The sequence below is a fragment of the Protopterus annectens genome, chromosome 17.part0 (assembly GCF_019279795.1).
Source record: "Protopterus annectens isolate FY-2018-M chromosome 17.part0, PAN1.0, whole genome shotgun sequence".
Taxonomy (NCBI): Eukaryota; Metazoa; Chordata; order Ceratodontiformes; family Protopteridae; genus Protopterus; species Protopterus annectens.
The window spans coordinates 241199585-241227478 of NC_056751.1; the positions used below are offsets into that span (position 1 = coordinate 241199585).

General features: G+C 44.7%; 1 protein-coding gene across 1 annotated transcript in view; it reads right to left on the reverse strand.

Moving 5' to 3' along the window:
• Window positions 1-27894, reverse strand: part of DMXL1 (Dmx like 1) — a 2737735-nt gene that overhangs the window by 2632905 nt on the left and 76936 nt on the right. The window contains exon 5 of the mRNA XM_044059165.1: window positions 12546-12612. Coding sequence (XP_043915100.1) covers window positions 12546-12612 — 67 coding nt within the window. The remainder of the gene's footprint in view (window positions 1-12545; window positions 12613-27894) is intronic.

The following is a 27894-nucleotide window of genomic DNA, read 5'->3' on the forward strand; positions in this document are numbered from 1 at the left end:
GGCTCACGGGAGTACATTCCTGAGAATGGTGGAACCAAAGGAAGCCCTGTCCCTGTCCACTTTGTAATAAGTAATAAACGTATGAGGTTTGGACCAAGTAGCAGCTGCACAAATGGTGTCCAAAGGTAAACGAGCTGCGTGAGCTAAGGACGTAGAAACAGCCCTGGTAGAATGAGCTTTCACTTCACGTTCTAAAGGTTGATGGGATGAAGAATATGCAAACTTTATACAATCAGAAAGCCATTTGGGCAACATAACTTTGGATACTGAAAGGCCCTTCTTATTGTCTGCATGGGAAACAAATAGTTGATCTGATTTTCTGAATTCTTTTGTTCTGTCCAAATAAAATCTCAATTGTCTGTGAACATCAAGCTTATGCAACATATTCCAATTTACTGGCATGATGCCCGAAAAAAGTGGGAAGTTCAATGGACTGGTTCAAGTTTGCTTCGGAACAGACCTTTGGGAAGAAGGATGGATTTGTACTTAGAGACACCCTGTCGGGGTGGAAGACCAAATATGGGGGCCTAATGGAGAGTGCTTGAAGTTCAGAAACTCTAAGCGCCGAAGTAATGAACACTAAGAAAATAGTCTTCCAAGAAAGGAACTTCAAAGGACAAGAAGATGCGGGCTCAAAAGGGGGAAACGTGAGTTGAGACAGCGACAAATTTAGATTCCAAGGAGTAATCGGATGTCTGATAGGGGGTCAAAGGTGACGAGTCCCTTTCAAAAAGGCTTTACATAATCTGTGGGACAATGTTAGAACCTCCGCAACCCATATGGAAGTTAGATACGATAGCCAATTGAACCCTTATAGTAGCGGCTGCCGCACCACCATGGAAAAGTGAAATCAAAAATTCCAGAATGCTATGAATAGGGGTGATTAAAGGGATCAATACCATGTTGAGAAGCCCAATGATCAAATTGTTTTCATTTGCGGTTATATAGTTTCCTGGTGGAGACTTTATAAGAGGAAACCAGAATATGCTGAACCGCGGGAGACAAATCATGAGACCTGGCTAGGTTAGGAAGTGGAGCAGTCAAGCTGTCAGTTTGAGAGTTACAAGAGAGGGGTGAAGAACTCCAGACGAATGAGTCAGAAGGTCTGGCACTGGGTCCAGAACCCAAGGTTCTTCCACTTGGTATTGTTGAAAAAAGGGGAACCATATCTGCAGAGGCCAAAATGGGGCTATCAGAATAACAGTCCTTCCCAGGCTTTTGGCTTTCTGTAAAAATTTGGGGATCAGAGGGGATGGAGGAAAGGCATATAGGAGACCCGAGGGCCAATCATGTACAAGTGCGTCCCTTGGGATGTCCCCCAGTGGAGGGTACAGGGCACAGTAGCTTCTGCATTTGGCATTCATTGGGGATGCAAAAAGGTCACAGCAAGGTTGGCCCCATTTGTGGGATATCCTTTAAGCCACTTGTTCTTTGAGGGACCACTCGTGAGGCAACAGAATGGCTCTGTTCAATTTGTCCGCTATCACGTTGGATGACCCCAGGATGTGCGCTGCTATCAGGAAGCTCCCGGTGGATACAGCCCACTGCCAAATTCTCAGGACCTCTCGGCATAAGGGGTAAGATCTGGTTCCCCCTTGCTTGTTGATGTACCAGACTACCGACATGTTGTCTGTTTGTATTGCAATCGTCTCTCGAGATAGAGAGTCGTGAAAGTGTTGCAACGCTGGGAACACCGCCTCTCAACTCCAGGACATTGATGTGCAAACTGGATTCCATCTCTGACCAAGTACCTTGGGCAGTTCTTCCCTGACACAGCCCCCCCACCCTATCAGGGAAGCATCCGTGGTCACTGTGGCTGTGGGGGGGGGGGATACAAACGGACGACCTACAGTAACCTGGTGGCTGTTCAACCACCAAAGGAGGTCCTTTTTGCAAGTATTTGACAGCAGAATATTTTGTGACATTGGAAATTCTTGATAAGACCACTGTGTGAAGAGTAACCATTGGAGTATATTCATGTGCATACGCCCCAGAGGAATCGCTATGAGAATCGCTGCCATGGTGCCTAACAGCTTCAGAACTTGGAATGCAGGAACTCTCTTTTCCATCAACAAAAGGGATACTTGGTTTCGTAAAGAGATTACTCGTTCTTGAGGCAATCTGACCAGGGCGGTGGTGGTGTCTAGATCTGCTCCTATAAAGGCAATATGCTGCGACAGCAATAAAGCAGATTTTTCGAAATTTAAGGTTATGCCCAACTGGGAGCACAGGCCGATAGTATAATCCCTGGTGTGAATCAGTTGATGCCTGGGGATAGCGGTGAGGAGCCAGTCGCCGAGATATGGAAACACCTAGAAACCTAAATGTCTCAGGTGAGCCGTGACCACTGCCATGCATTTGGTGAACACTCTGGCGGCTGTGGTGAGACCACAGGGCAGAGCTCGGAATTGGTAGTGACTGGCCCCCAGCCGGAAATGCAAGTGATCTCTGGATGGCCTGGCCATTTTGATGTGGTAGTATGCATCCTTGAGATCTATTGAGTAGATCCAATCGCCTGTTTCGAGAAACGGAAGTATCGATTGAAGCGGGACCATCCAGAACTTTTCCTTTTTGACAAAGGTATTTAGTTTGCTGAGGTCTAAGATGGGCCTCCAGTCCCCTGTTTTCTTTGGAACTAAAAAGAACCTGGAGTAAGTTCCGGATCCTATCTGGTCCGCCGGAACTGGCTGGATGACTTTTTCCAGCAGCCTTCGAATTTCTATGTCTGCTAGATTCCGCAGACTGGGTGGAAAATCTGGGATTCTTGCACGAATGGAAGGAGATTCTGAAAAGGGAATGATGTAACCTCTGGTAATTATGCTTTTTACCCAGGAATCTGATGTAATTCCTAGCCAGGTGTCTGGGTATAAAGCTAAGCGACCCCAGACCGCCTCCAGAGCAGGACAGTCGGGCCTCCTCTCAGGAGCGCTGATAGGGCTTGCCAAGGAGCTGCTCCCTGTCACCCTGGTTCTGCGGACTCCCTCTGCCGCCTGGGCGGCATCTACCATTATACCCCCCCTCCTCTGCCCCTGGAAGGGGGGGGATCACCACGTGTGTTCTAGAAAGCTCCTTGGGACTTTCGGAACCACATTTTTCCACCTTTCTGCCCTTTGGGGTATGGTCTAGTGGGGGTGGAAAAACTGACTCCTATGGCAGATAGAGTCTTTCACACCTAGCAAGTGTCTCCTTGACTTTAGGCCCAAACAAGGAAGAGCCATCCAATGGGGTATTAACAAAGGAAAACTTGAAGGCTTCCGCAAAGGAGCATAAGCACATCCAGGATTGTCTCCGCAGAGACATCGCTGAACCTGCTGCTCAGCTCGATCCCTCGGCTGCATAAGACATTAGCCGCATGGACGAGTTTACAATGGAATTAAGGGTGTTAAGCTGTGCCTTCACTTTCTCGGAGACAGCATCATCTGTGTTGCCCTGTAGAGTATCTCCAAGCTTTTTGAGGAGATCTCATTGAAGATGGGTAAAGTGGGTTAAATAGTTAAGCAATCTCATTGCAAATGTCGCAGAACTAAACATGGGTTTCCCATTTCTGTCCATCATCCTGAAGTCTCTATTAGGAGGATGGACAGAAGAAAAGGTCTCTGACATCTCTTTCTTGGTGGCCGGCGCCACCACCATGGCATCAACGGGGACTCCCTTTGTAAGGAAGGACTTATCCTGCAGGGAGGTGATAAATTTGTTGGACCTCTGAGGGACTGGTTCCATGGAATCAGGAGACTCCCACGCCTTTCGAGCGATCAAGTCCATTACTTCGTCGAAAGGCGGAGTAACCCAGGAGGTGGAAGGTTGAGACACAAAGGCCTTCAGGAGCACTGACTGATCCTCAGTAGGAGTAAGGGACTGCCAATCACCCCTCTGCTTAAGTATTTCTAGGATGTCTGCAAATGAGACATCTTCTGAGGGGGACCTTTCTGATTCCTCTAAGTCGGTGTCTGATGTCAAGGATTTCTGAGGGGAATCCAAGTGCCTCCTCTTGCACAGTCTCTTCCTAGGGACTTCATCAGTGGGGGCATCTGGTGAAGTCTCCGTAGAGCAGGGGTCGCCCGATGGGATTACCTGAGGCTTTGGGTCTCGACGCTTGGTAGGAACCTGTGATGTAGAGACAGAACGGGGCCCTTTAGGGGAGGAAGAGGAAGGACCTGAAGAGGAAAAAGTCTTAGCAGACATGACCTTCCTCATGGCATCGATGGCACCGGTGTCTCGGTCCAAGGAGTCTGCCGGTTCCGAAGAAGACAGCAGTTTCCTCAGGGCTGAGTCCACGGGCTCCGAACCAGGGGACGGAGCTGAGCTCAACTGCGCAGAGGCCCCGAGAGGAAGTGTCAGAACTGAAGCGTCGGTTTGACTCTTTCCCCCAGACCCAGCTCAGAGACCCTTCGATCGGAACCGAAGATGTCAAGGTCGATGGGGCCGAAGGCACCGGAATAGGCCTTTGCTCTGAGAGTTCCACAACTATCAGGTCCTCACCTTCCAGCTCCGAAGGCTCTACTGGTCTTGGAGGAGGAGCAGAAACCATGACAGGGGGGATGTCGGGCTTCGATGCCAGATGAGATGAAGCCAAAAGCAATTTGGCCAAGGCCGGGTTCTCCAACAGTCTCTGCACCACACGGTCCACATCGACATCCGAGAGGGTCCTGGAAGAACGGGTCGAAGGAGCCAAAGAATCCACTGACTGAAGGATTGGAGACTTTAAAACCTCCGATCCCAGTTCCAAACTCGGGACTTGGTACCGAGGCAAAGGTTCGGTGCTCGGCTCAGAGGGCTGAAGAGCCGGCGACCGAATCTTCCCCGAGGTGCTTGGAGCCGAAGACTTGGCCTCCGATGACACCTGGGAAGACTTCGACCCCTTTGAGAGTGGCAGATGATGGAACAGTCCTCTTGCAGGTGTAAAGGTCCTAAACAATAAACACATGAGGTGTGGTGGCCGGTGATGGACATCTGTCCACAGCCACACCGCTTGAACTCTGATCTCTGTTTTTCTGACGTGTAAAAAAATGAGAAAAACAGTACAATTGCTAAGGTTCAGTTCCCAGAACTTTACAAACATTAAGAATACTAGCAATCACACAAAACGTTCAGATCCCTGAACACTCACTATTTCACAAAAAAAAAAAAAAACAACAACAGATAGAATCACTGACAGAGCCCTGTTAAAAACTGAACTAAAGAAACAGCCAAAGGCCTAGGAGCAACTGCTCCTAAGAAAACACACAAAGCACACACAAAGTCTCTCAAAAAAAAACAAACAAGTAATATTTAGATAACTACACATATATATACCAAACTATCACAGATATAGAAATTTTTTTGTCAAAAGACAAGAAAAAAAGGGTACTGGCCAGAGCTTCTTGCGAACAGCGTAAGATCCGTTGCAGCAGCAAACTTGATCTAGGGTTTGGCAGCAGAGCATCATGGGATAGGGACTGTGTCTTGAGCTTCTCAGAGATCTACAGCTTGGAAAGCGGCTGACTCGGAGCTGATGGATCGGCTCCAAACTAACATGTAAGAACAAATGGCGAGATTGAACAAATTCACATCAGTAGTTACACAGAGGATGTGAAAAAGTAATTATTCTGCTCTAAGTTATAATATGTGATCAGTCGTAGGAGAGGAAGCTACAAAGTCATAAAAAAGCAATTAGGAAAGACTGTTAAGAGGGCAGCTACATCAGAAAGTACAGTTGTGTACACTTACCATAAATGTAGATGTTAGAGTGTATTCACTGTTGCAGTAATCACATTTGGGTTATCCCTGCCAGGGTAGCGATCAGCCGGCCCGAATACCAAAGGCTTAGTATTTCTGTGTCTGTTGCTGTCGCATCAGGACTGACATCAGGTCGTCAGCAGCACAAGGTAAGGCAGTCAACGCCATTATATCAGTTTTTCTTGCCCTAACCCTATAAGGAAGCCCCTGAAACACAGGAGCTGACCGACCGGCACTTGCGAACTGCTTCTGCTTCGGGCACCGCGCGGCAAGAAAGACTGGAGAATATGGCGTCGGCCGATGCCTTTATACTCCAGCCATTCTGACGTCGGAGAGGAGGCAACACCGGCCGACGCCGGACCCAGACTTTGGAATCCGACCGAGGGCTGCCTGAGGCAGGACAACCCATATGTTATGACTGCAGTTGCATTCTTGAAGGACATCCAGGACTGCAAGTGAATACATTTGAACATCTACATTTATGCTGTGTACACAACTGTACTATGTTCTTTGTGTTTCACTGTTGCAGTCATCACATTTGGGTTGATTCACAAAGCTGAGGAAATAGGTGGAGTCAGTCAAGGAAACTAGGGGCCAGCTAGGATGCCCTGCAAGACTGCAGAGGCAAACCCTGCCCTGGATTTGGAGAAGAGAGGCAGGTGGTAATGTTTGGTTGAAGTGTGAACAGATGTCCAGGTGGCAGCCTCCAGGATTTTCCTGGTGGGGACTCCTCTGAGTAAAGCTGTAGACTTGGAGGCTGCTCTGGTAGAGTGAGTCCTGACCCGCTTGGGGGGAGGATTTCCATGTTGTTTGTAGCAGAAATGGATGCAGTGTGCTATCCATTTGGAAATGGTTTGTTTGGATATGGTTTTGCCTTTTGCCCCTGTAGCAAAGCTAACCAGCAATTGATCAGATTTTTTGAAGGATTTAGTCCTGTCTAGATATAATCTGAGCTGTCTGTGCACAACTAGAGAGTGCAGGATCCTTTCAATCATGTTTTGGGGATTAGAAAAAAATGTGTGCAAATGAATGGATTGGTTAAGAGCCACACTGGACATCACTTTGGGCAAGAAGGATGGGTTAGTTCTGAGGGATACCCTGGTCAGCATGGAAGATGAAGGGTTCTACAGTCATGATCGCTTGCAGCTCGGATAGTCTTCTGGCTGAAGTGATGGCTAGAAGGAAAGTGGTCTTCCAGGAGAGAAATTTTAGCTCTGCAGAAGAAGCTTCAAAAGGGGGCAGGATGAGCTTTTCCAACACAAAGTTAAGGTCCCAAGCTGGGGTTGGTGCTGCTCTGGGTGGCCTCAAATTGCTAGCCCCTCTTAGGAACTGTTTGATCAAAGGGTCTGAGAAAAGGGGCTGCTCAGTGGGGAAATGAGCAGAGATAGCAGAAACATGAATTTTTATAGAGGAAGAAAGAGGCCGCTGTGTAATAGGGTCAGCTAAGTAATCCAGGATGAGAGGGCAGGAGGGCTATGCTGTATTGGCTCCCTTAGGCTGGATCCAGGTGCAGAACCTTTTCCATCTGTCAGCATAAGACTTTCTAGTGCTAGGGCATCTGGCCTGACGTATAACATCTAGAACCGGTTTACTGAGGTTGGCAGATTGATCCAGGGTTAGGGAATAAGCCAAGCTGCCAAACTGAGTGTCTGCAATTGGGGATGCATGAATTCCCTTTCCCTCTGGGTCAGGAGGTTTGCAATCTGAGGAAAATGCCACGGTGGCACTGGGGACAGGCTGTGCAGCAAGGGGTACCAAGTGCTAGGGAGGCCAGTCTGGAGCTACAAGAATTGTCCTTGGTTTTTCCTCCTTTATTTTGAGCAGAACCCTGGGGATGAGAGGTAGTGGAGGAAAGGCATAGACCGATAGATTGACTTAGGGGAAGGACAGGGCATCCACTTTCCAAGCCATGCAGTGATGCTCCCTGGTGCAGAATTTGCTGAGCTGATGGTTGGTGTGGGAGGCAAAGAGGTCAACCTTCGGGGTGTCCCATTTCTGAGTTATTAGGGTGAAGGTTATTCTGTTGAGCTGCCACTCATGCGAGTCCACAAGATTTCTACTTAATTGGTCTGCCAGAGAGCTGAGCGAACCTGGTAGGAATCATGCTAATAGGTGCAGTTACATGGCTGAGGCTGTGTGCCAAAGGGTCATGGCCAGCCTGCATAGAGGGTAGGAGTGAGTCCCTCCCTGCTGGTTGATATACCACATCACTGAGGTGTTGTCTGTTTTGATCGGGAGAGCCCCTGGGGAGAGAAGGGGCTTGAAAGCTATCATGGCGTACTGGACAGCTATTTGCTGTGCAGAGGGATTTGCTGCAGGCTCCATTGGCCCTGTATGCACTTGTCGTCCAGATGTGCACCCCAAGCAGAGTCTGAGTCTGTGGTGAGGGTCTGGGCGGTGTTGGTGGTGAGAAAGGTAGTCCCTTGTGGGAGCATGCTGTTGCCCATCAAAGAAAATCTTTTCTGAGGCAAGGAATTATAGGTAAGAGAGTCTCCAGGTCTCAACAGTATTGACACCAAAGGCTTCTTAGGTACCACTGAAGTTTCCTCATATGCAGTCTGACATATGGAATGAGTAGAATGCAAGATGCCATGAACCCCAGAGCTTGCAGGATCTTCCTTACAGACAACTGGGGGGTCTGGTGGCTAGTTGAGAGAAACAGCCCGTCAGGAAAATTTGTTTTTCTGGTGTAAGGAATGCCATCTGGGATGCTGTGTCCAGGCTTGCTCCCAGGAAGATAATCCTTTGGGTGGGCACCTGTCTGGATTTCTCTTCATTGATTGTGTACCCTATGGAGATTAGTAGGGTCTTTACAAAGGCCAGATGCTTGAGCAGCTTTTCCTGGCTGTCTACCTGAATAAGGCAGTCGTCCAAGTATGGGTAAATCTGGATATTCCTTTGTTTGCAAAGGGCAATGGCTGGAACCAGATATTTTTTGAAAACTCTGGGAGCACTAGATAAGGCAATGGAAAGCGCAGAGAATTGAAAGTGTTGAGATCCTGCCCTGAAACGGAAATATTCCCTGACAGGAATGTGGAGGCAGGCCTCTTTTAGATCTAGGGTGGCTAGCCAAATGTCCGTGGAGACCATGGGTAGCAGCTGCTGGACGGTGAGCATTCTGAATTTTGGAATCACCAGGAAGGTGTTTAGAATGGATAGATCGAGGATGGGGTACCAGGTGCCCTCTTTTCTGGGCACAAGAAAAAGTCTGAAGTAGAAACCTTGGCCTATCTGTTCTGTAGGAATGTGCTCTACTGCCCTCATAGAAAGCAGGGAAAGGATTTGCTTTTGAACCTCTGCCCACTGATTTGGAGGTAGATCTGGGAACCCTTTTGTGGTTGGAAGGGTATGGAAGGAAAATTTGTATCCCTGAAACACTATGTTGAGAACCCAGTGGTCGTTGGCAATGGTGGCCCAGGTGCTTGCGTGCAAGGAGAGTTTTCCTCCTAGGGTTAAAGTGAAGGTGGGCAGAGAGAGGGGGTGGGGAGGTGAGTCATTGTGAGTTCTTACCATAAGGGGGTGGCTAAGAACTCCCTGGTTTTGAAGTGGAGGTAAGTCCACTGCTTAGATCTCTGCATTCCCTGTGGCTGCTGTCTGGGAGGTCTGGTTCCCCAGGGCCTTGGCTGGACTGGCTTAGTGGGAGCAGGAAAGGCCCAGTGCTTGGTGGGACAATGCCTGCTGAACCTGGGTGGCAAGACCTTTAAGAAATCCTTTACTGTCTGCATAGATTTTGCTTTTTCTTCTATCTTTTTTAAGACCTCTTCTGCCTTAGTGCCAAATAAGTTGTCTTTGTGCAAGGGGGCATCCAAATATTTAGATTTGCATTATCTGACAGGGGCTGTTCCTTAAGCCATGTATGCCTTCAAATGACAGATCTAGTTGACTGCTGCCCTGCAAGAAGCTTCTAGGGCATCAAAACCATAGTGCAAGGTGTGTTTAGTGACTTGACTTGCAGAATGCATTAACTCTTGTAACTCTTTAGATTCTGCACAAGCAGGAAAGAAAGCCATTGTTTTTGTTTAAGGAGTTCCAAGGTATGTTGCTGAACTTTTAGCATATGGAACTGACAATTTTGTGCCCTGATGGCAAGAAAAGCTGAGGTGTATACTTTTTTACCCCATCTGTGTAGTGCTTGGGAATCCCTATCTGAGGGGGTGGGATTCTTAGCAGAGGTTGGTTTAATCCCCTCTAGGTCCTTGAGAAATTACCTCAGGGTCAGCAGTAGGATTTATAAAAAGAAATTTGTGAATGTCAGGGACTCTACAGTACCTGTCCAGTTTTCTGGGTGCAGGAGGGAGGGTGTCAGGAGTCAAACTGGATTCCAGGAAAACGTCCTCCACAACATCCAGGACTGGGTGGATGGCCAAGGATCTGTGCTGTGGAACATCTAAAAATTCCCCGAGTCTCTTTTTAGACCGAGGGTAGTCTTCACTCTCTCATAGGAAATGCTCCCTTAAGCTATGAAGGGTTTCCCCAAAGGAAAAATCCTCTGGGGGAGAGGCTGAAGGAATGGAATCCTCTGCATCAGAATCCTCTTGAGTAGAGAGGGAGTTGCATGTCTTTATATTTAGATGCATCAGATTCACCTGACTCTTGTTCAGACAAAACTACAGGGGACAGATCTCTTTTCCTTTTGGAGGGGGTAGCTTGGCTTCCCCTGATCAGCATGATAAAGTCTTCAGCCATTTTAAGCATTTGAGATGGAGGCAAGGAAGCAGGTACCAGACATTGGGTCGTTTTCTTGGGTGTGAATCGTACCCTGGGCCTAAGAAACTCTGTTGTTTTCGAAAGAATGGTAGTCGCGAAAGAAAACGTCGGTTTGCGTCGAGAATCAGTAGTGCAAAGGACTTCTTCTGAAGCTCCTTCCTGCTCAGCGGCTCTGGACCCATCCAAGGTAGAGAACTGCAGGATCCTTAGTCGAAGAAGAGCTTTGCAGCATACCGGACTCCGAAAGGGTCTCTGTAGCGGCCTGCGAATCCAAAGAAGCGGGCATCAGGGGCTGCGTAAGTGCCTCACGGAGGACCAGAGAGCTGATGACTAGCTTAATGGAAGCATCGTCAGTAGGTTTGGACCTATGCGGTCAGCCTCTGTCTTTATCTTTACGTTTTTTCGGAAGATCTGCTGTCGGATTGGCTTACTGAAACCATATTGGAATTTGAGGACTGTAAGCAAAAATATCTAGCTACAATAAGAGCCAGACAATGGACAGTTCTGGCATTGAACAAAGCACAGAAGCAATAACTGGGGTCGTTGTGGTGTGGGCCTAAACAAGTGACACAGTAAGAATGAAAGTCTCGGTGCGGTATTTGCTTTCCGCAGGCGAGACAATTATTACCTTTTTCTGACATCGGTTAGTGCAAGAAAAAAGGATTCCCAACGGGGTACATAGCTTTAGAAGACTTCGACTTCAATTCAGTAGACGTAACTCAGGTAGCAGCTGACGAGTCACTCGTGCAAACTGCTTCTGCTTCGGGCCCCATGGCAAGAAAGACTGATGTAATGGCGTTGGCTGCCTTTTACTTTATACTACTGAGGAGTTGACATCAGTCCTGAAGGGAAAGCAACCGACACAGAAATACTAAGCCCTCTGGTATTCGGGCCGGCCAAGGGCTACCCTGGCAGAGATAACCCAAATGTGATGACTGCAAAAGTGAAACATGAAGAACATCAGAAAAACAAGCTCTGTCTACCTGCACTTGTAGTCAGTGTGAAGAGTTATAAACGATGCAGCTGAGTCAGAAAATAAAGGCCTACCTACCCCCTACTGCTTGTTTCATTAAGACTTGAGTTCAGTGCATTCTGTCTCAATTTTGTGTGTTCTGAAAAATCAGCTACTACAGGTACTCATATATATATATATATATATATATATATATATATATATATATATATATATATATATATATATATTATAGGTATTAAACAATTCATTCAGATCAGAATATCTAGGGAAAGACTAGAGATTTTTTTTTCTTTCTTGTAATGTTTGTTCAAAATAATTTCCCTGTGCAGTTTCATATCTTCTATGATTATTCAACTAACAATACTTCTTATCTCATACCTACATTTTTTATTCACGTTTAAAGAGCTTCTGGCCGGTCGCTTATTTACTCAAGTGTTAACTCATCATTTAGTACTAGATGGTGACAAACTACTCTGCAGCAGATTTTTATGCGTGTTTATAATTATCGTGTCTATTACAAATAGTGAGAATGCAAATGGGAGAGCCTCAGCTTGATAATCTGAAGTGGCGATGGTTTGCCACCTTGGGCCAAGACTGACTGCTGCAGTGCTGAAGAATATTAGTGACCTTCCTGAAAGTACGCGTGCGAGCTTGTGTGCGTATGCATGCACATTAATGCAAGTTTATTCATAGTAAAATTACTGTGGGTAAGTCAGCACTGGAAGGCACAGTACACTCCAGGAAAAGTGATGGCAAAGGTGTCTGGGGAGCTAAGCCCGAGACTGTGTTTGGTGCGATGCTTTGTGTGAAACCTATTCTTTGGTGTGGGTGGTACATGTCTACACCCATGGAAGAACTGCACATCTTCTGCATGCACTTGAGGTCAAGATACATTAAAGAAATTGTTGAGCGATTTACGTGTGCACCTTTTTTTATACTTTAGTCTGTTTATTAGCAAAGGTGCGACTCGACAAGATCGTACTATTTTTTTTTTTCTAATTTAAAGAGTAATTTATTGGTGAGCAGTAGAGTGGATCCAAGCATCCTAGCCCCTATCCGCACTCTATTTTCACACACATTACCTTTAAATAATTCAGCTTTGAAGATCATAAATCATTAACAGATCATTTTTTTTCAACTAGCTCACCTTTCCTGCTGTTGCAAAAAATTCTCCATCTGGTGAAAATTTCATTAAATGCACAGGAGACGCAGTCCTAAAAATATCAGACAGAAAATAAAGTTAAATATTTAACAAATGTTGACAATACTTTAAAATAAGACAATCTTATTTGCAATATTCAAGAAACAAACTGAAATGACCTCACCAAAGGTTGCGTGGCCCAAAACCAAATATGCAGAAGCAAATGAACAAAGGCAGCAACCACCACTAAGCATAAAATCCAACATTTTTATTCTTCCACTTAAAACAGTAAGACTGCAATGAGTGCTTTCAAGCTTTTACCCTTCAGACCAGGTTGTTCATTCGTTTCTGCTTATTTGCAATATTGTCAGTATTTAAAGATTACTCCAATTCCTCAACATGGAGTTATGTGGACAATGTACAGAAACACTGCTTCTCTCTCACAGGACCAAATTAAAGACAAATTATTAAACTGTATTATTTCAATTCATCAAATTCTACAAAATCCATTAAAAGTCTATATTTTTTAAACAGCCCTTGGCAAACAAAAGAAAAACACAACACTGTCTGTGTACTGACTCATTAAGTATCAAGGCCCCATATTGGTTATAGCCAACTTGCAGCCCTCAGGCTCCTTGGTGCAGCCCTTCTGCTTTCCCCATTCAGATATACATAATGTTCATAAGTTTGAATTGTTGGGTTTTGCCAATCACAATACGAAACTTAACTGGCAATTGTTTAGCGTTAATGATAGGAAATGCATCTTTCTGTATTAAAGATGGTACAAAGCACACTGCTGGCAATACCATGTACCTTAAGAACTTGTGCAGAGCCAACATTTATCCACAGCAGGTTGCTAATATTCTTCTACATACCCAGTTTGGTGAAATATTTATAAGCTTTCATCTCGTAAATGATAAATCATTTGGTAGAGTTTCCTCTTCCTCTACTCACAATTACCACGGTTAATCCAGCCCTGAACCACGGTCAGCATACATGTACTCTGCTCATATCTTATACCATGCAAAAAGAAGTTATGTACTCACCCTAACATTCCATCAGTGGTGTCTATCTCCATTTATCCTTGACAGACATGTTTGGTCCCAATATCAGAACCGACTTTGCTGTTACTACAGCTCACGCCAACCAAAAACTCTCGAGCTTCACCTCTACCCACAATCCCTTTCAATTACCTCACATTGAATTTGCAGAAAATAAACAAATCCTGTATACATTTACACACACACACAAGCATTATATATATATATATATATATATATATATATATATATATATATATATATATATATATATATATTATACACACACAACACTCTCTCTCTCTCTCTCTCTATATATATATATATATATATATATATATATATATATATACACACACACTCACACACACACACATACATAGACAAACATGTATACACACATACATACATACTGAAAATATGTCAGAAGGAATCCTTATCTACTGTGCTTTAATAATCATAACACTTCAAGGGAATATTATCCACTCCACCAAAAATTCTTGGAGGTCAGGGGATGGAAGGAGAGATGCAATATTATAGTGAGTACATAACTTCTTTTATCTGAAGTTGTCAATCTTCATTTTATCCTTAGCTGGGGACTTTGTCCCATCTGTCATCTAAAATCTTGGGTGGACTCATGGAAGGATATTCCTGAGCCCCATCAACCCAATGGATGATTTCCCCTAGAGACCAAGTCCAGTTCGTAATGAGTAATAAAGGTATGGGGAGAAGTCCAAGTAGCTGCTGCACAAATATCATCCATAGAAGCTCAAGAATGGAAAACTGCTGAAGTGGCTATAGATCTTGTAGAGTGAGCTTTGACTGGCTTTGGCAGGGTTAATTTATTCTTATCATAAATGAATGAACAACAATCTTTCAACCATTTAGCAAGAGCAGTCTTGCTGACTGCTTTACCCATTTTGCACTGGAAAAGGAAACAGTTGATTTTCTAATGTCTGTTTCTGTGAAAGCAGAAACATAATTGTCTATGGACATCTAGTAAATGTAAGGCATATTCTCCTTTGTTTAAATGCTTTAGGAAGAAAACTGGTAAATTAATCGTCTGACTGATGTTCGCCTCTGACACTACCTTGGGTAGAAAGGAGGAGTTTGTTCATAAGGAGACACTATCCTTATGGAAAATCAGATAAGGAGGTTCAGATAAGGAATGGATCTCTGAAATCCTCCTGCCGGTAGTAATGGCTACCAATAACAGCGTCTTCTGAGACAAACTTCAGATCACATTCCACAGAGGGTTTAAAGGGTGAAATGTATTAAGGTCTGTAGTACTAAGTTCAGATCCCAAGGAGAAGTGGGTCCTTGAATGGGGGTTTTAACAAAAGTGTGCCCCATAGAAATGATTTACAAAGTCTATGTGAGGCTAAAGAACATTTTTATAAACCATAGTTAAAATTAGAGATTGCAGCCAATTGCAATCTAATGGCGGAAGGGAAAGCTCCGGCATTGAAAATAGAGGCTAAAAAGTCTAAGACTTGCTCTATGGAAGCATAAAAAGGATTAACTTGTTTTTATGGGCCCAAACAGTAAATCTTTTCCACTAAGAGTACAGTTTCCGAGTGGAAGGTTTATGAGTGGACAAGAGAATGTGACGTACTGGGGAGGAAATATTAGGACTCCTGGCAACTAATGGAATTGCAGGAAAGATGCTGTCAGCTTGATGTTCAAAATGTCTGGGTGAACAAGACCGTCTGGATGCGACAGAAGTTCTGGAACTGGGTCCAAAATTCATGGTTATCAAATCAAATAAGGCCAAAGAAAGATTAACCAAATCTATTGAGGCCAAAAGGGTGGAATGAGGATTACTCATCCTGTGCATATCTAAACAATCCTATCTTGGTTTGTGATTTTTCTTTACTGTCAAAAAGAAGTGCGACTGTGAGCGATAGTGACAAAGGGATTACAACTTTTGTCTGTTTTTAGAACTTTACTGTACTTTATTTAGTTGCATATTACTGGTGTCATTTTCGTCATAGAAGTTGATTTAAGTTCTCTCTGAATTCTGTGGTTACTGATTTTGATTATTCTTTTCTTTTGCAATATTTTATTAATTTGAAGCCGAATATGGATTCTTGAAATGAGTATGCAATTAATGATTTGCTAATGCAAATATCTTCTACAGTGTAATAAATGCTATGCATATTCAAAGGTAACAACTGATAACACTAGTGATCTTTGTTCTTCATGTCAGAAGTTGGATGATTTGCATACCATTGTTAGAAGTAAATCTAGACTTAATGATAATGATGATGATTGTACTTGTGCAATTGTCATAGCTTGGAGAACTGTTTCATATACTAATGACTGGAGTGATGAACTAAATAATGCTGGGCATAAAACAAATGGAACATGTTTAGGAAATGATGCACCTATTTTCTGCAAAGATCATTCAACTCCTATGAAACAAAACTATGCCCCTGACAATTTTAGAATTCTGGATGCGGGTATTCAGCAATCTGAGAATCCAGTTTGTTTAGAATGAAACAAAAAAAAGGAAGACGTTCACAACAAATAAGGAAGAAAAAACTGATTAATGACTGTAAAGGAAAGAGATTGCATAGTAAAAAGGACACTGCTTTGTTATGCAACAAAGGTGACATGAAATGATATTTGTCCATCAGGAAACCTTCAGTCTACAGAAAAAGCCAGCATCTTTCCAACAGAGAAGGGAGGAAAAAGAGGCAAGTGGCAGGTGAAAAGGAAGAAATCAAAATTGAACATGGAAGGGTTGAAGAACATCACTGTAAGAAAAAAGGAGAGAAAGACAGATGTTAACTACATGTCTCTAGCTGTGGATTTACAACACCAGCTGGATGAGAATTTAATACACAATGAAAATCAGTGGGATTAATAAGACTAATAGTGATGAAGAGCTATCCTTCGTAACAATTGATAGAGCAGATATTACTATATTAGAGGCTGAAGATTCTTCAGAGCTGGCCCGCAAAGATATTCTTCTAATTGGAGATTCATTTATTAGAGGAAAAAAGAAGTTACATCTTACCATAACATTCCATCTGAGTTGTTGATCTTCTTCCAGTCATCACTGATGGGTTCGGTTCTGAGCCCTCGGGACAGAGTCGGCCTAATACCAAGCTCGCATACACCAAAAACTCTCGAGCTAAGCTGCTACCCACAATACCCTTCTCCCAGTTACCTCAGATTGAGTTTGCATGCAACATATAAAAGAAAGAGAAAGACAGAGGCCATCTCTGCGCAGAAACCCTGAAACACCACAAGGACCCAGAAGATCCACCAGGAGCCTTTGGTGCGGGACAGTGGGAGGGTGTGATGACTGGAAAATCATCAACAACTAAGATGGAACGTTATGGTAAGATAACTTCTTTATCTGAAGTTGTTAATCTTCTTCCTATTCATCACTGATGGGACAGAATCCCAAGCTACTTGAGAGAACCTGGGTGGCCCTTATGGAATAACATTCCTGAGAACCATTGAGCTGAAGGCCGCTCTTCCCCAGGAGACCACATCCAATTTGTAATGTTTGATGAAGGTATGGGGTTTAGCCCAAATGGCTGCTGCACAAATGTCATGTATGGAAGCCCTGGAATGGAAGGCAACTGAAGTTGCAATGGCCCTAGTTGAATGAACTTTGATTTGATCAGGTTTGGATTAATTCGTAAGGGAATGCAATCTCCAAGCCATTTTCCTAAAGTAACTTTTGATATGGTACCATCCTAGTCTAGGACCAGAAAAGGAAATGAAAAGTTGGTCCGACATGTGAAAGGACTTGGTCCTGTCTAGGTAGAAACGTAGTTGTCTATGTACATCCAATGAATGAAGGCAGTATTCCCCTTTGTTTGAGTAGCTTGGGAAAAATACAGGGAGCTCAATGGACTGGTTAACAGAGAAGTCGGAAACCACTTTGGGGAGAAAAGATGGGTTAGCACGAAGGGATAACCTGTCCTTATGGAAGATTAGATATGGGCTCGATGCATAAGGCTTGCAACTCAGATATCAGTCTGACTGATGTGACCGCCACCAAAAACAAAGACTTCCATGACAGGAATTTTAGATCACATGTCGCGGCAGGCTCAAAGGGAGGTAGAGAGAGACACTAGAGAACCTGGGAGAGATACCATGTCTCTACAGGCTGCCTGACAGGAGGTCTACTATGAAAAACTCCCTTGAGAAAGGTCTTGCAGGGTTGGGTGGAGATAAGAGGGACTCCATCTGAACTGTTATGGAAATTGGAAATAGCTGCTAAATGGACTCGAATAGTAAAGGCTGAAGCCCCATTGTCTAACAACTCGGAGAGATAGTGAAGAATGATGGCTGTAGGAGTTGAAAAAGGGGACTAGCATTTGATTATTCTACCAGATAGTGAATCTTTTCCACTTGTCTCTGTAGAGTTTTCTGGTGGATGACTTATGGGAGGCCAGATCAATATCCCGGACAGAAGAGGAGAGGGTTTCCTGCCTGGTGACCAATGGAAATGGAGAAACCAAGCTGTCAGCTTGAGAGTGGATAGATTTGGGAGAGTCAGCCCTTGTGGGTAAGATATTAAGTCCTGATGAGTGTCCAGGATCCAATGAGGTTTTAACAGGCAAGATTGGAGGAAGGGAAACCACACTTGAGGGCAGAAAGGGGCAATGAGGATCACCTTGCTTCTCAAATGAATAGCTTTCCTTAGAAATAAGGGTATCAGAGGTGTTGGAGGATAAGCATAGAGGAGACCCGTGGGCCAATCGTGAGTCAAAGCATCTCTCTGCGACTCCCCATGTGGCGGAAAGAGGGCAAAGTAGCTGTTGCATTTTTTGTTTGAGGGGGAAGCGAAAAGATCACAAGGCTGGCCCCAACGGCTGAAGATTTCTGCCGTCATGTTCGGGTTGAGAGACCACTCATGAGGACAGAGGATGCATCTGCTTAGTTTGTCCGCAATCACGTTGGAGCTCCCCGGGATATGCATTGCGATTAAAAAGCGGTTGGAAGCTATCGCCCAATGCCACATTCTCATTGCCTCGCAACATAGGGGGTAGGATTTGGTCTCTCCCGGTTTGTTTTTTGTACCAGACGACCGACATATTGTCTGACTGGATAGCAATTGCTCCTGATGGAAGGAGCGGATGAAGTGCCTGCAACGCTAACAGCACCGCTCTTAACTCCAGGACACTGATAGGCAAGTTGAACTCTAGGTTGGACCACGTGCCTTGGATGGTCTTTCCCTGGAAGTGGCCCCCCCACCCTATCAGGGAAGCATCTGTGGTCACTGTGACGTTGGGTTGGGGAATCTGGAAGGGGCAACACCAAAGATTTTCATCTGTTCTCATCCACCAGAGGAGATCTTGCTAGCAGGAGTTGGTGATGAGCATCTGTGAGAGTTCAGGGGGTGAAGATTGGATATCCACTGGGACAAAAGGAGCCATTGTAGTAGTCTCATATGCAATCATGCTAGGGGAACAACTGGAATGGCTGCCACCATAAACCCCAGAGCCTGAAGACCTTCCCTTGCAGACACCTTCATTCGACAGAGTATCACATGCACTTGTAACCATAATCTCAGAAGTCTGTGAGGAGGAAGAGAGACTTGGCTTGTTTGAGTGTTTAATACCGCTCCTATAAATTCCAATTGTTGGGTGGGATGAAGGTTGGATTTTTCCCAGTGAATAGTGATGCCTAGGAACTCCGCCAGTGCTAGGGTGTAGTGGACGGCCCTGACCAGTAGGCGCTTGGTGGGGGTGCACAGGAGCCAATCGTCTAGATACGGAAACACCTGGAATCCCTGAAGTCTCAGATGAGCTGTCACCACTGCTAGGCATTTCGTGAACACTCTGGGGGCCATTGAGAGACCGAATGGCAGGGCTCTGAACTGGTAATGATTGGCTCCCAGCCAGAAGCGAAGGAGACTCCTGGAGCATTTAGCCATTTTGGTGTAGTAATATGCATCCGGAGGTCTATCGACCACATCCACACACCCTCCAGAAGAAATGGGAGAATGGATTGAATTGTGACCATGCGGAACTTGGTCTGAACTACTGATTTGTTTAGCTGGCCAAGATCCAAAATGGGCCTCCAATCCCTGGTCTTTTTTTGCACCAAAAAGAATCTCGAGTAAAAACCGGATCCGCACTGGTCTGGGGGGGGGGGGGGACTTGTTGGATGATTTGTTTTTGACACAGCTTTCTTATTTCTGAAGCTGCCTCTTCCCATTGACTGGGTAGAACATCGGGAAGGGATTTTGGAAGTCTTGGGTAAGAGGATCAGGGGGATGCAATAACCTCTGGAAATTATTCTCTGCACCCACTGATCGTTTGTAATAGAGTGCCAGGCAGCTTGTTGCAGAGAGAAACTAGCCCTGACTGCTTCTAGAGGAAAGCAATCGGGCAGTGCTTCAGGAGCGTTGATAAGGTTGTCCAGAGAAAGAATCCCTGGAGCCTTGATTTCGGGGGCCCCCTCTGCCCCGAAAGGGGCATCTTCCATTACAGGAACCCCCTCTGCCTCTGGGGGAGTCCTCACCACGTGCACTACGGAAAGGGCTTTGAGATGTTTTGTGCCACATCTTTCCACTCCTCTGGTTCCTGGAGAAAGAGCGCTGAGGCTTGGAAAAACGTAGGCCAATGAGAGAAAAGGGTTTTCCATCCTGCTCGCACCTGGCTAATGCGTCCTTCACTTTCGAACCGAACAAAGGAGACTGTTCGATAGGGGCATTTAAAAAGGAAGTCTTGAAGGAGTCTTAAGTCACAAATGCGCATCCAGGCGTGGCATCTCTTAACGACACCTGCACCCGCAGCTCTAGCCGCCCCTTTCGGTTGCGTGGGACAGCAACCCTCATGGACGAGTTGGAAATTGACTCTAGGGTAGCAAACTGGGAAGCAACTTTATCATGTGCCCTGTCCAAAACTTGACCAGAGAGTTCAGATATGAGATTGCTTTGGAACCTTGTAAAATATGCCAAGTAATTCAGAGACCTAACAGCAAATATCACTGAAGCAAAAACTCGCTTCCCTAATCTGTCCACCGCAAGGGACTCTCTCTGTTGGGTGGGTGGACAGCAGGACTTTCCTCCGCAAGGTCCTTTTTCGTGGCAGCCTCCACCACCACAGCATCGACTGGTAAGCCTCTAGACCAATGGGGCTGTTCCTCTGGAGGGGTGAGTATCTTGTCTGGTCTTCGGGGGAATGGCCTCAATGGTATCAGGGTTCTTCCATGCCCGCTGCACAATGAGCTTGACTAGATCATCGCCGGGGGGGGGGGTCACCCAAGAAGTAGAGGGCCAAGAACGGAAGGACTGCAGGAATACGGACTCTGAGGAAGGGTTGGAGGGCGTCTAGTCACCCCTCTGCCTCAATTTCCAGGATGCCTCCAAAGGAGACATCAGGGGGTGACTGTGGGGACCCCTTCCCATCATTGTAATCCATATTCTTCAGTGAGAGACTCCTTCAGGGAGTCCATGTGTTTCCTCTTACACATCTGTTTCTGAGGAGGTTCTTCAGTGGGAGCATCTGAAGAAGACTCACTCAGAAAAGAGATTACCCTGTACAGGGGTTTCCTGAGGCTTGCACTCTCAGTGTCCTGGGGGGGGGGGTGGGCCTGTGATAGCTGTAGCTCAGAAGGAATGGGGGAAAGATGTGATGTAGGAGGAGCACTTCTCGAAGCAAGCATCCTCTCCATCACCAGGAAGGCAAGCCCGCCGAAGAGGAATGGGAGCCCGAAACCAAGGAAGACAATCTCAGAACCGGGGTCGCAGCCCGCTCCCGGGGACGGAGCCTCAAGCAAAACCAGGTCAGGAGTCACCCCCACAGGCGGAGCAGATGAAACAACCGGAACCATTCCTAGAGTCAAGGGTTCCACCCCGCAAGCAAGAGAGAAAGGAAGGGATGGTTCTGAAGGAACCGAAACCCAAAGGGGCCTCAGAGAAGGTTACTGTCAGCACCGAGGAGAGGATTCCTCCCACAGACGTCGAAGCTATGGGCCTTGGAACTGAAGGGTCCAAGGGAGGAGAATACATGGGAGTCACAGGAGCAATGGACTCACAGCCTGCAGTGGGTTTGAGGAAAATTTGTAATCCCCCTGGCTGTCAGCAGCTGATAATACAGGCACACCACATCCAATTCAAATAGGCTCCTGGTAGACCTTACTGACACTCCTGAGGGGAAGTCAGGTCGGTCCAAAAAGGGGCCAAAGACTTGTCCAGCAAATGGATCCAAGGATTGGAAATACTGGGTCAGAGATGCAGTAAAAGTCTGCACAGAGGATTCCAGTTTCAAGACTGGCAAAAGAGGGACCATCGGTGCCAGAAAAGGGCTCGGAGCTGAAGTGATGGCTGGGGTGGAGGTTATCTGTTCCAATGGAGTCGTCGGTACCATTCTCGGAAAGGAGATAGGGGACGTTGGTGCCAAGCTAATAGCAGGCAATAAGGTAGGGGCCGAAACCACAGTCAGAACCGTAGCAGTAGTCTGTGCCGAGGGCGGCGCCTATGTGGAAGTCACAATATCCGAAGAAACCAGTGGAGCAGAGCTCGAAGCCGAGGTCATTGGAACAGAGGAGGCAATTTTATTTTGTGCCCCGTAGAAGTGGGCCTTGTGCTTATGAGGCTTGCCCTTCTCACCAGCCGGTAAAGAAGGATCCGAATGAGGATGTTTTTTGTCCGTAGATGGAGGGGTTGTGACCTCCGATGCAGAAATAGCCTCAGAAAAGGAGAAAGAAGCAGGCCTTTCAGAATAAGTTTTTCTTTCTTTCATTCAGCGTCTGCTGACTGAAACTAACACAAATCTGACAGGGAGATTTCACAGATGGGTGTGGAACCCCCAGACAATAAACACATTCCTCATGTAGATTGCTGTTGGGGAGTTTACCATTGCAGGAAGAGCAATGCTTAAACCCCAAAATCCCTTTCTTTTCAGACATACCAAAAAAGCGAGTAACTAATCCAAAAAGAGGCATTGAGGAGGGAAGAGAAGAAAACACCAACAATGGTATTAAGAATACCACAAGGGTAAGGAAGGGCATTGACCAACAATGGTAAGAAAGAGAATACCCGTGGGTAGAGCTAGTTAAGAAAACAAGAAATATAGGAGTTTTGAGAGAAAAAGTTACAAAATACTGCAAAAATTGAAAAATACAATACTTGGCTGGAGAGCTCGGTGAAACGCTGCTATATGGCTGTGCGGCAAATGAGATCTGAGGTAACTGGGAGAAGGGCATTGTGGGTAGCAGCTTAGCTTGAGAGTGTTTGGTGTACGCGTGCTTGGTATTAGGCCAACTCTGTTCCGAGGGCTCGGAATCGAACCGATCAGTGATGAATAGGAAGAAGATTAACAACTTCAGATTAATAATTATATTTGCAGAGATAATGAACATTGAATAGTGTTACGCTTGCCAGCAGCAAAAATAGAAGATGTGAGGCAAGCCTTGGAATGCCTTAATGTACGAAAGTATGGATCTGTCTTTATTCATGTTGGTGCAAATGATGTCTCCCGCAAGGATTCACTGACTGCTAGTAGGGAACTGACAGCCCTCTTAGATCATATATCCTGTACTGATGTTAGGATGTAAAATCGCCTATAGAAATGATGGTCAGGTCACTGTGAATGAAATGATTTTTGGGGTAAATACCTACATAGAAAAAATGTCCTGTTTTAAAAATGGAAATATGTAGAGCATCCAAGCCTTGTTTTGGGCACACGTGTTCAGACAGGATGGTGTGCATTTGTCAAGATCAGGGAATTTTTGCAGCAGATATTTTGCAATATTTTCAAATGCCAGGCAGGATTTTTGCCAGGTCAAAAATTTAACAGTTCAGATATAGCAAAATTTGATGCATCTCTAATGGTTGTTAATGCTAGGAGCAAAAGTTTTTTTTTTTTTTTTTTAATTGGAAAATTTGCTATGTTCCCACAAGATTGATGTTACTGTTTGTGAAACATGGTTAAAGAACAATGATTGAAAACCAGTTCTGTCAAGGTATAAATGTTTTACTCTAATAGGCATTCTAAAAAAAAAAAAAAATCAGGTGGAGGTTTTATGATAGGGATGAAAGACCGCTATGAGACCTGTGATTATTACATGTTCAGTGATGACACCAATACTACAAACTGTGTTACTGTGACAATAAAGACAACCCTGGAACATAACAATTGTTGCAGTATACAAACCACCAAAGTCAAGTGCAGATGACCTAGAGAAATTCATAAATTTCTTCGATGAAACACAGAAAGGAAGAATAATATTAGCCGGGAACTTAAATTTACCAGAAACAGACAGGAATAACATTGATTCAACAATGTTAGTAAGGAAATTATTCACAGTGTATATTCAGGAACAATTGCTTCAGATTGTAAAAAAAAAAAAAAAACAGGGAACGGGAACATACTAGACACTGTGTGTGTTCCCAAATAAATTACTATAACTTCACGTCAAGTTTTACCACTACTGATATGCAGTGATCACGGTGTTAAAAAGTTAATTTGTTACTAGATAATTCTGCCAAACTGAAATCTAATCCAATACACATAAGGCTAATTCCAGTGTATATAGAAGCAAAATAGTCACTATGTAAAACTAAACGGACTGAGGTGTTCAGTGGAAAAACTGCAGATGGAATGTGGAAAGTTTTGAAAGAGAAATTGTTCTGAGTGCAAAAAATTAAAAAAAAAAAAGTTTACCATCAGGATCTAGGCATACAATATCAGGGGGATATATTTCCATAAGAACAAGTTATCTGATTAAAGTGAGACACAAAAAATATAAGAAATGGAAGACAGGTTGAACTACAACTTGGAAAACTGAAAAAAAACAAGCTAGACGAACAGATTAAGCATAGTGTGACAAGATCAAGAAAAATTTGAAGACAATTTATATAAAGATATTGAGCATAATAGGAAACCTTTTTATAGACACACAAGATGTGGATGGAGTAAAGACACACAAACTTAAACTGTGTGCAGATTCCAAAATTTATTCTCAGACACCACAGATTATAGATATATTTACAAAATCTTATGCAAAACAGTTCATCTCTGTGATGCCTGTGAACTGCCCCAGCAATCAAGGAGTCTCAATCCTCACCACTAACACCAGTGAGGGGCATCCATATAGAGAAAGGATAATAAATGCACACACAGTAAAGTACAATTTCCCTTAAGAGCACACAGAGGTCACAGTCAGTCTGGAGCTGGTTGGTCCCTTTCTCTCTATGTCCCCAATAAGACTTCCCACTGGCACAGCTATAAGGTCCAGATCTCAGCCTAGTGGGCAAGCTAAAACTCCCAGCACCCTCTCTGTCCAACCAGTGCTTTGTGTCCGTGCCCAAGTAGCTGACACACGCACTTTGAGATAAGAGTTTATGCAACCACATAGACACTCCAGGGCAAGGCTGGCTCAGGATCTCCAGCTGTGCCTCTTTTATCCAGACTATACAGTAGAAATCACTGCCACCACCCAGCTAATATTTATCAGCTACTCAAAGGCTCTTATGAAGTGTCCAATTATTGCTGTGCAATATTATCCAAATGTTAAGTGCAACCAGTCAAGACTTATTTGGAGTGACTTGGTACAGTATCACTATATACATGCAGTGTACTCTTAGAGCTTAACTTATCTCTACACAAAACAGCCACAGTCAAAAGGCTTAGAAATATTTAATAATAAAAAATAAAAACACAAGACAATACTTCTTACTACAAAGTACTAGTCAAGAATTCAGAGATCAGAGAATGTTTAAAATAACACAGTAGAAAAAGTTCTGACATCACAGAAGAAAAGTCTAATTTGCCTAATTCCTAGGTATTTCTAAGAAAAAACACAGTTCTAAATAACTTACTAGAAACAGGCAGTGCTGGTGATGTTGAATGTTAAAGACAAAATGCTTAGAGCTCTCCGATTCTCTCTCTTTAAATTGGTAACACAGAGCTGCTTCACATGGCAACATTATTCACACTTCTCTGGTGTTCCCAGGCACTACATTTACATTCTTTAAATCTGGTCAGAAACCACAGCAAAATAAAGGACATTTATATATGCAAATTCTAGCCATTAACTCTGGTCTTAAAACAATAGGCAGGATGCCTCCCTCTAGACATATCGGCTCTGAATTTTGACACCAAAGACCATCATAAAATGCTTGACAGCTTTCTTACAGCAGAGTGCACGGTTGTTGCATTTTTGCAGTTCAATATCCAATGCAGTCTTTTCACATTTAAGAGAACAAGCCTGTGGCTTACATTAATATTTTACAAATGACAGAATGATCTACAAAATTCTATCTGGCTAGGCTGGCAGCCTTCACATATCTTCACAGGCTCCACAAAAGGGGTGCCAAGTTGTCCTAGTGACATCTAGGTAACCCCAGATACTGTAATCAGATTATATTGAAAAAGAACTGAGCAAACTGGATCCAAACAAAGTGCAGGGAGGAGACGGAATTAGTAACAATGACCTGAGAACACCTCAGCAAGAAAGTACAGTTGTGTACACTTACCATAAATGTAGATGTTAGAGTGTATTCACTGTTGCAGGCATCACACTTGGGTTATCCTGCCAGGGGTAGCCCTCAATCGGCTCAAATACCAGATGCTTAGTATTTCTGCGTCGGTTGCTGTCACTCCAGGACTAGCGTCAGGTTGTCAGTGGTATAAAATCAGGCAGCTGACACCATTACATCAGTTTTTCTTGCCCGAAATGTCAGGAGCCCCCAAATAGGGAGCTAGGTTATGGTGGAAGAACACCACCAGTAGAAAACAAATACCAACATTTCCCTGTAAGGAGTGAGGAAGAGGGAGAGAGAGTGAAAGAAGGGGGATGGAGGGTGGGAAACCAGGACTGCAACAGTGAATACACTCGAACATCTACACTTATGGCAAGTGTATACAACTGTACTATGTTCATGTTTCACTGTTGCAGTCATCACACTTGGGTCGATTCCCAAAGCTGAAGAAAAGGGTGGAGTCAGTCAAGAAGATTGGGGGCTGGCTAGGATGCCCTGCAAGACTGTGGTTGCAAAGCCTGCCCTGGATTTGGAGAAGATAAGACAGGTGATCATGCTTGGTGAAGGTATGAACAGAAGTCCATGTTGCAGCCTTCAGGATGTCTCTGGTAGGGACCCCTCTGAGAAAAGCTGCAGAGGTGGCGGTTGACCTGGTAGAATGCGTTCTGACCCCCTTAGCAGGTGTTTCCCATGGTGTTTGTAGCAGAAATGGATGCAGTGTTCTATCCATTTGGAGATTGTTTGTTTGGATATGGCCTTGCCCTCTGCCCCTGCTGCAAAGCTGACTAGCAATTGGTCAGTTTTCCTAACACATTTAGTCCTATCCAAGTAGAATCTGAGCTGTCTGTGCACATCTAGAGAACACTGAATCGTTCCCCCCTTGTTTTGTGGGTCAGGGAAAAAGATGAGCAAATGAATTGATTGGTTGAGAGCCACACTGGACACCACTTTAGGCTTTAAAGTTGGGTTAAGTCCTGAGGGAGACCTTGTCAGCATGGAAAATGATGAAGGACTCTACCGCCATGAGAGCTTGTAGCTCTGAAACTCTTCTAGCTGAAGTGATGGCCAGAAGTAAGGCTGTTTTCCAAGAGAGGAATTTTAACTCTGCTGAAGCTGCAGGCTCAAAGGGTGGGGGGGGGGGGTAAGTGTGAACTTTTCCAACACAAAGTTAAGGTCCAAAGCTGGGGTAGGAGCTCTTCTGGGTGGCCTTATAGGTTCATAGGTAGGTATTAGGCTATCGGCCCAAGGGCCTATGCAAGCCTAGCCAACAAGGTTCCCTGTCTTACGCCACCCAAGAAAGTTATTTTCCTGTGCCACTGACTAGCAGAGACACAGAAGTGATCCCCGGGGTGTATTTCCTATTTCCCATCCACTCATCAAGATTTTTCTTGAAGAGTGCTAATGAAGAACTTTGCTTGACATAGATGGGTAGCCTGTTCCAGAGTATGGGAAGTCTCTAGGATAGGAATCTATCCCTCCAGCATGTCCTGTTTATTGTGATGACAAGGTTTAGGTCCCTAGAGCTTGTAGCTCGGAGGGATTGGGATTTCTTTAGGTGTAGCCTTAAATTGTTAGCCCCTCTTAGGAAGTGTTGGGTGAGAGAAGAGAGGTGGCGCTGTGCTGTAATGAGCAGAAATGGCAGAGGCATGACTTTTAATAGAAGAGAAAGAAAGGCCCCTGTGAAGTAGGTTTGCTAGTTAATCCAGGATGAGTGGTACGGAGAGAGCTGGGCTGTTTCAACTCCTTTAGCCTGGATCCAGGTGCAATACCTTTTCCACTTGTCAGCATAGGATTTCCTAGTGGTGGGGCATCTGGCCTCACATATAACATCTAGGACTTGTTTGCTTAGCCTGGC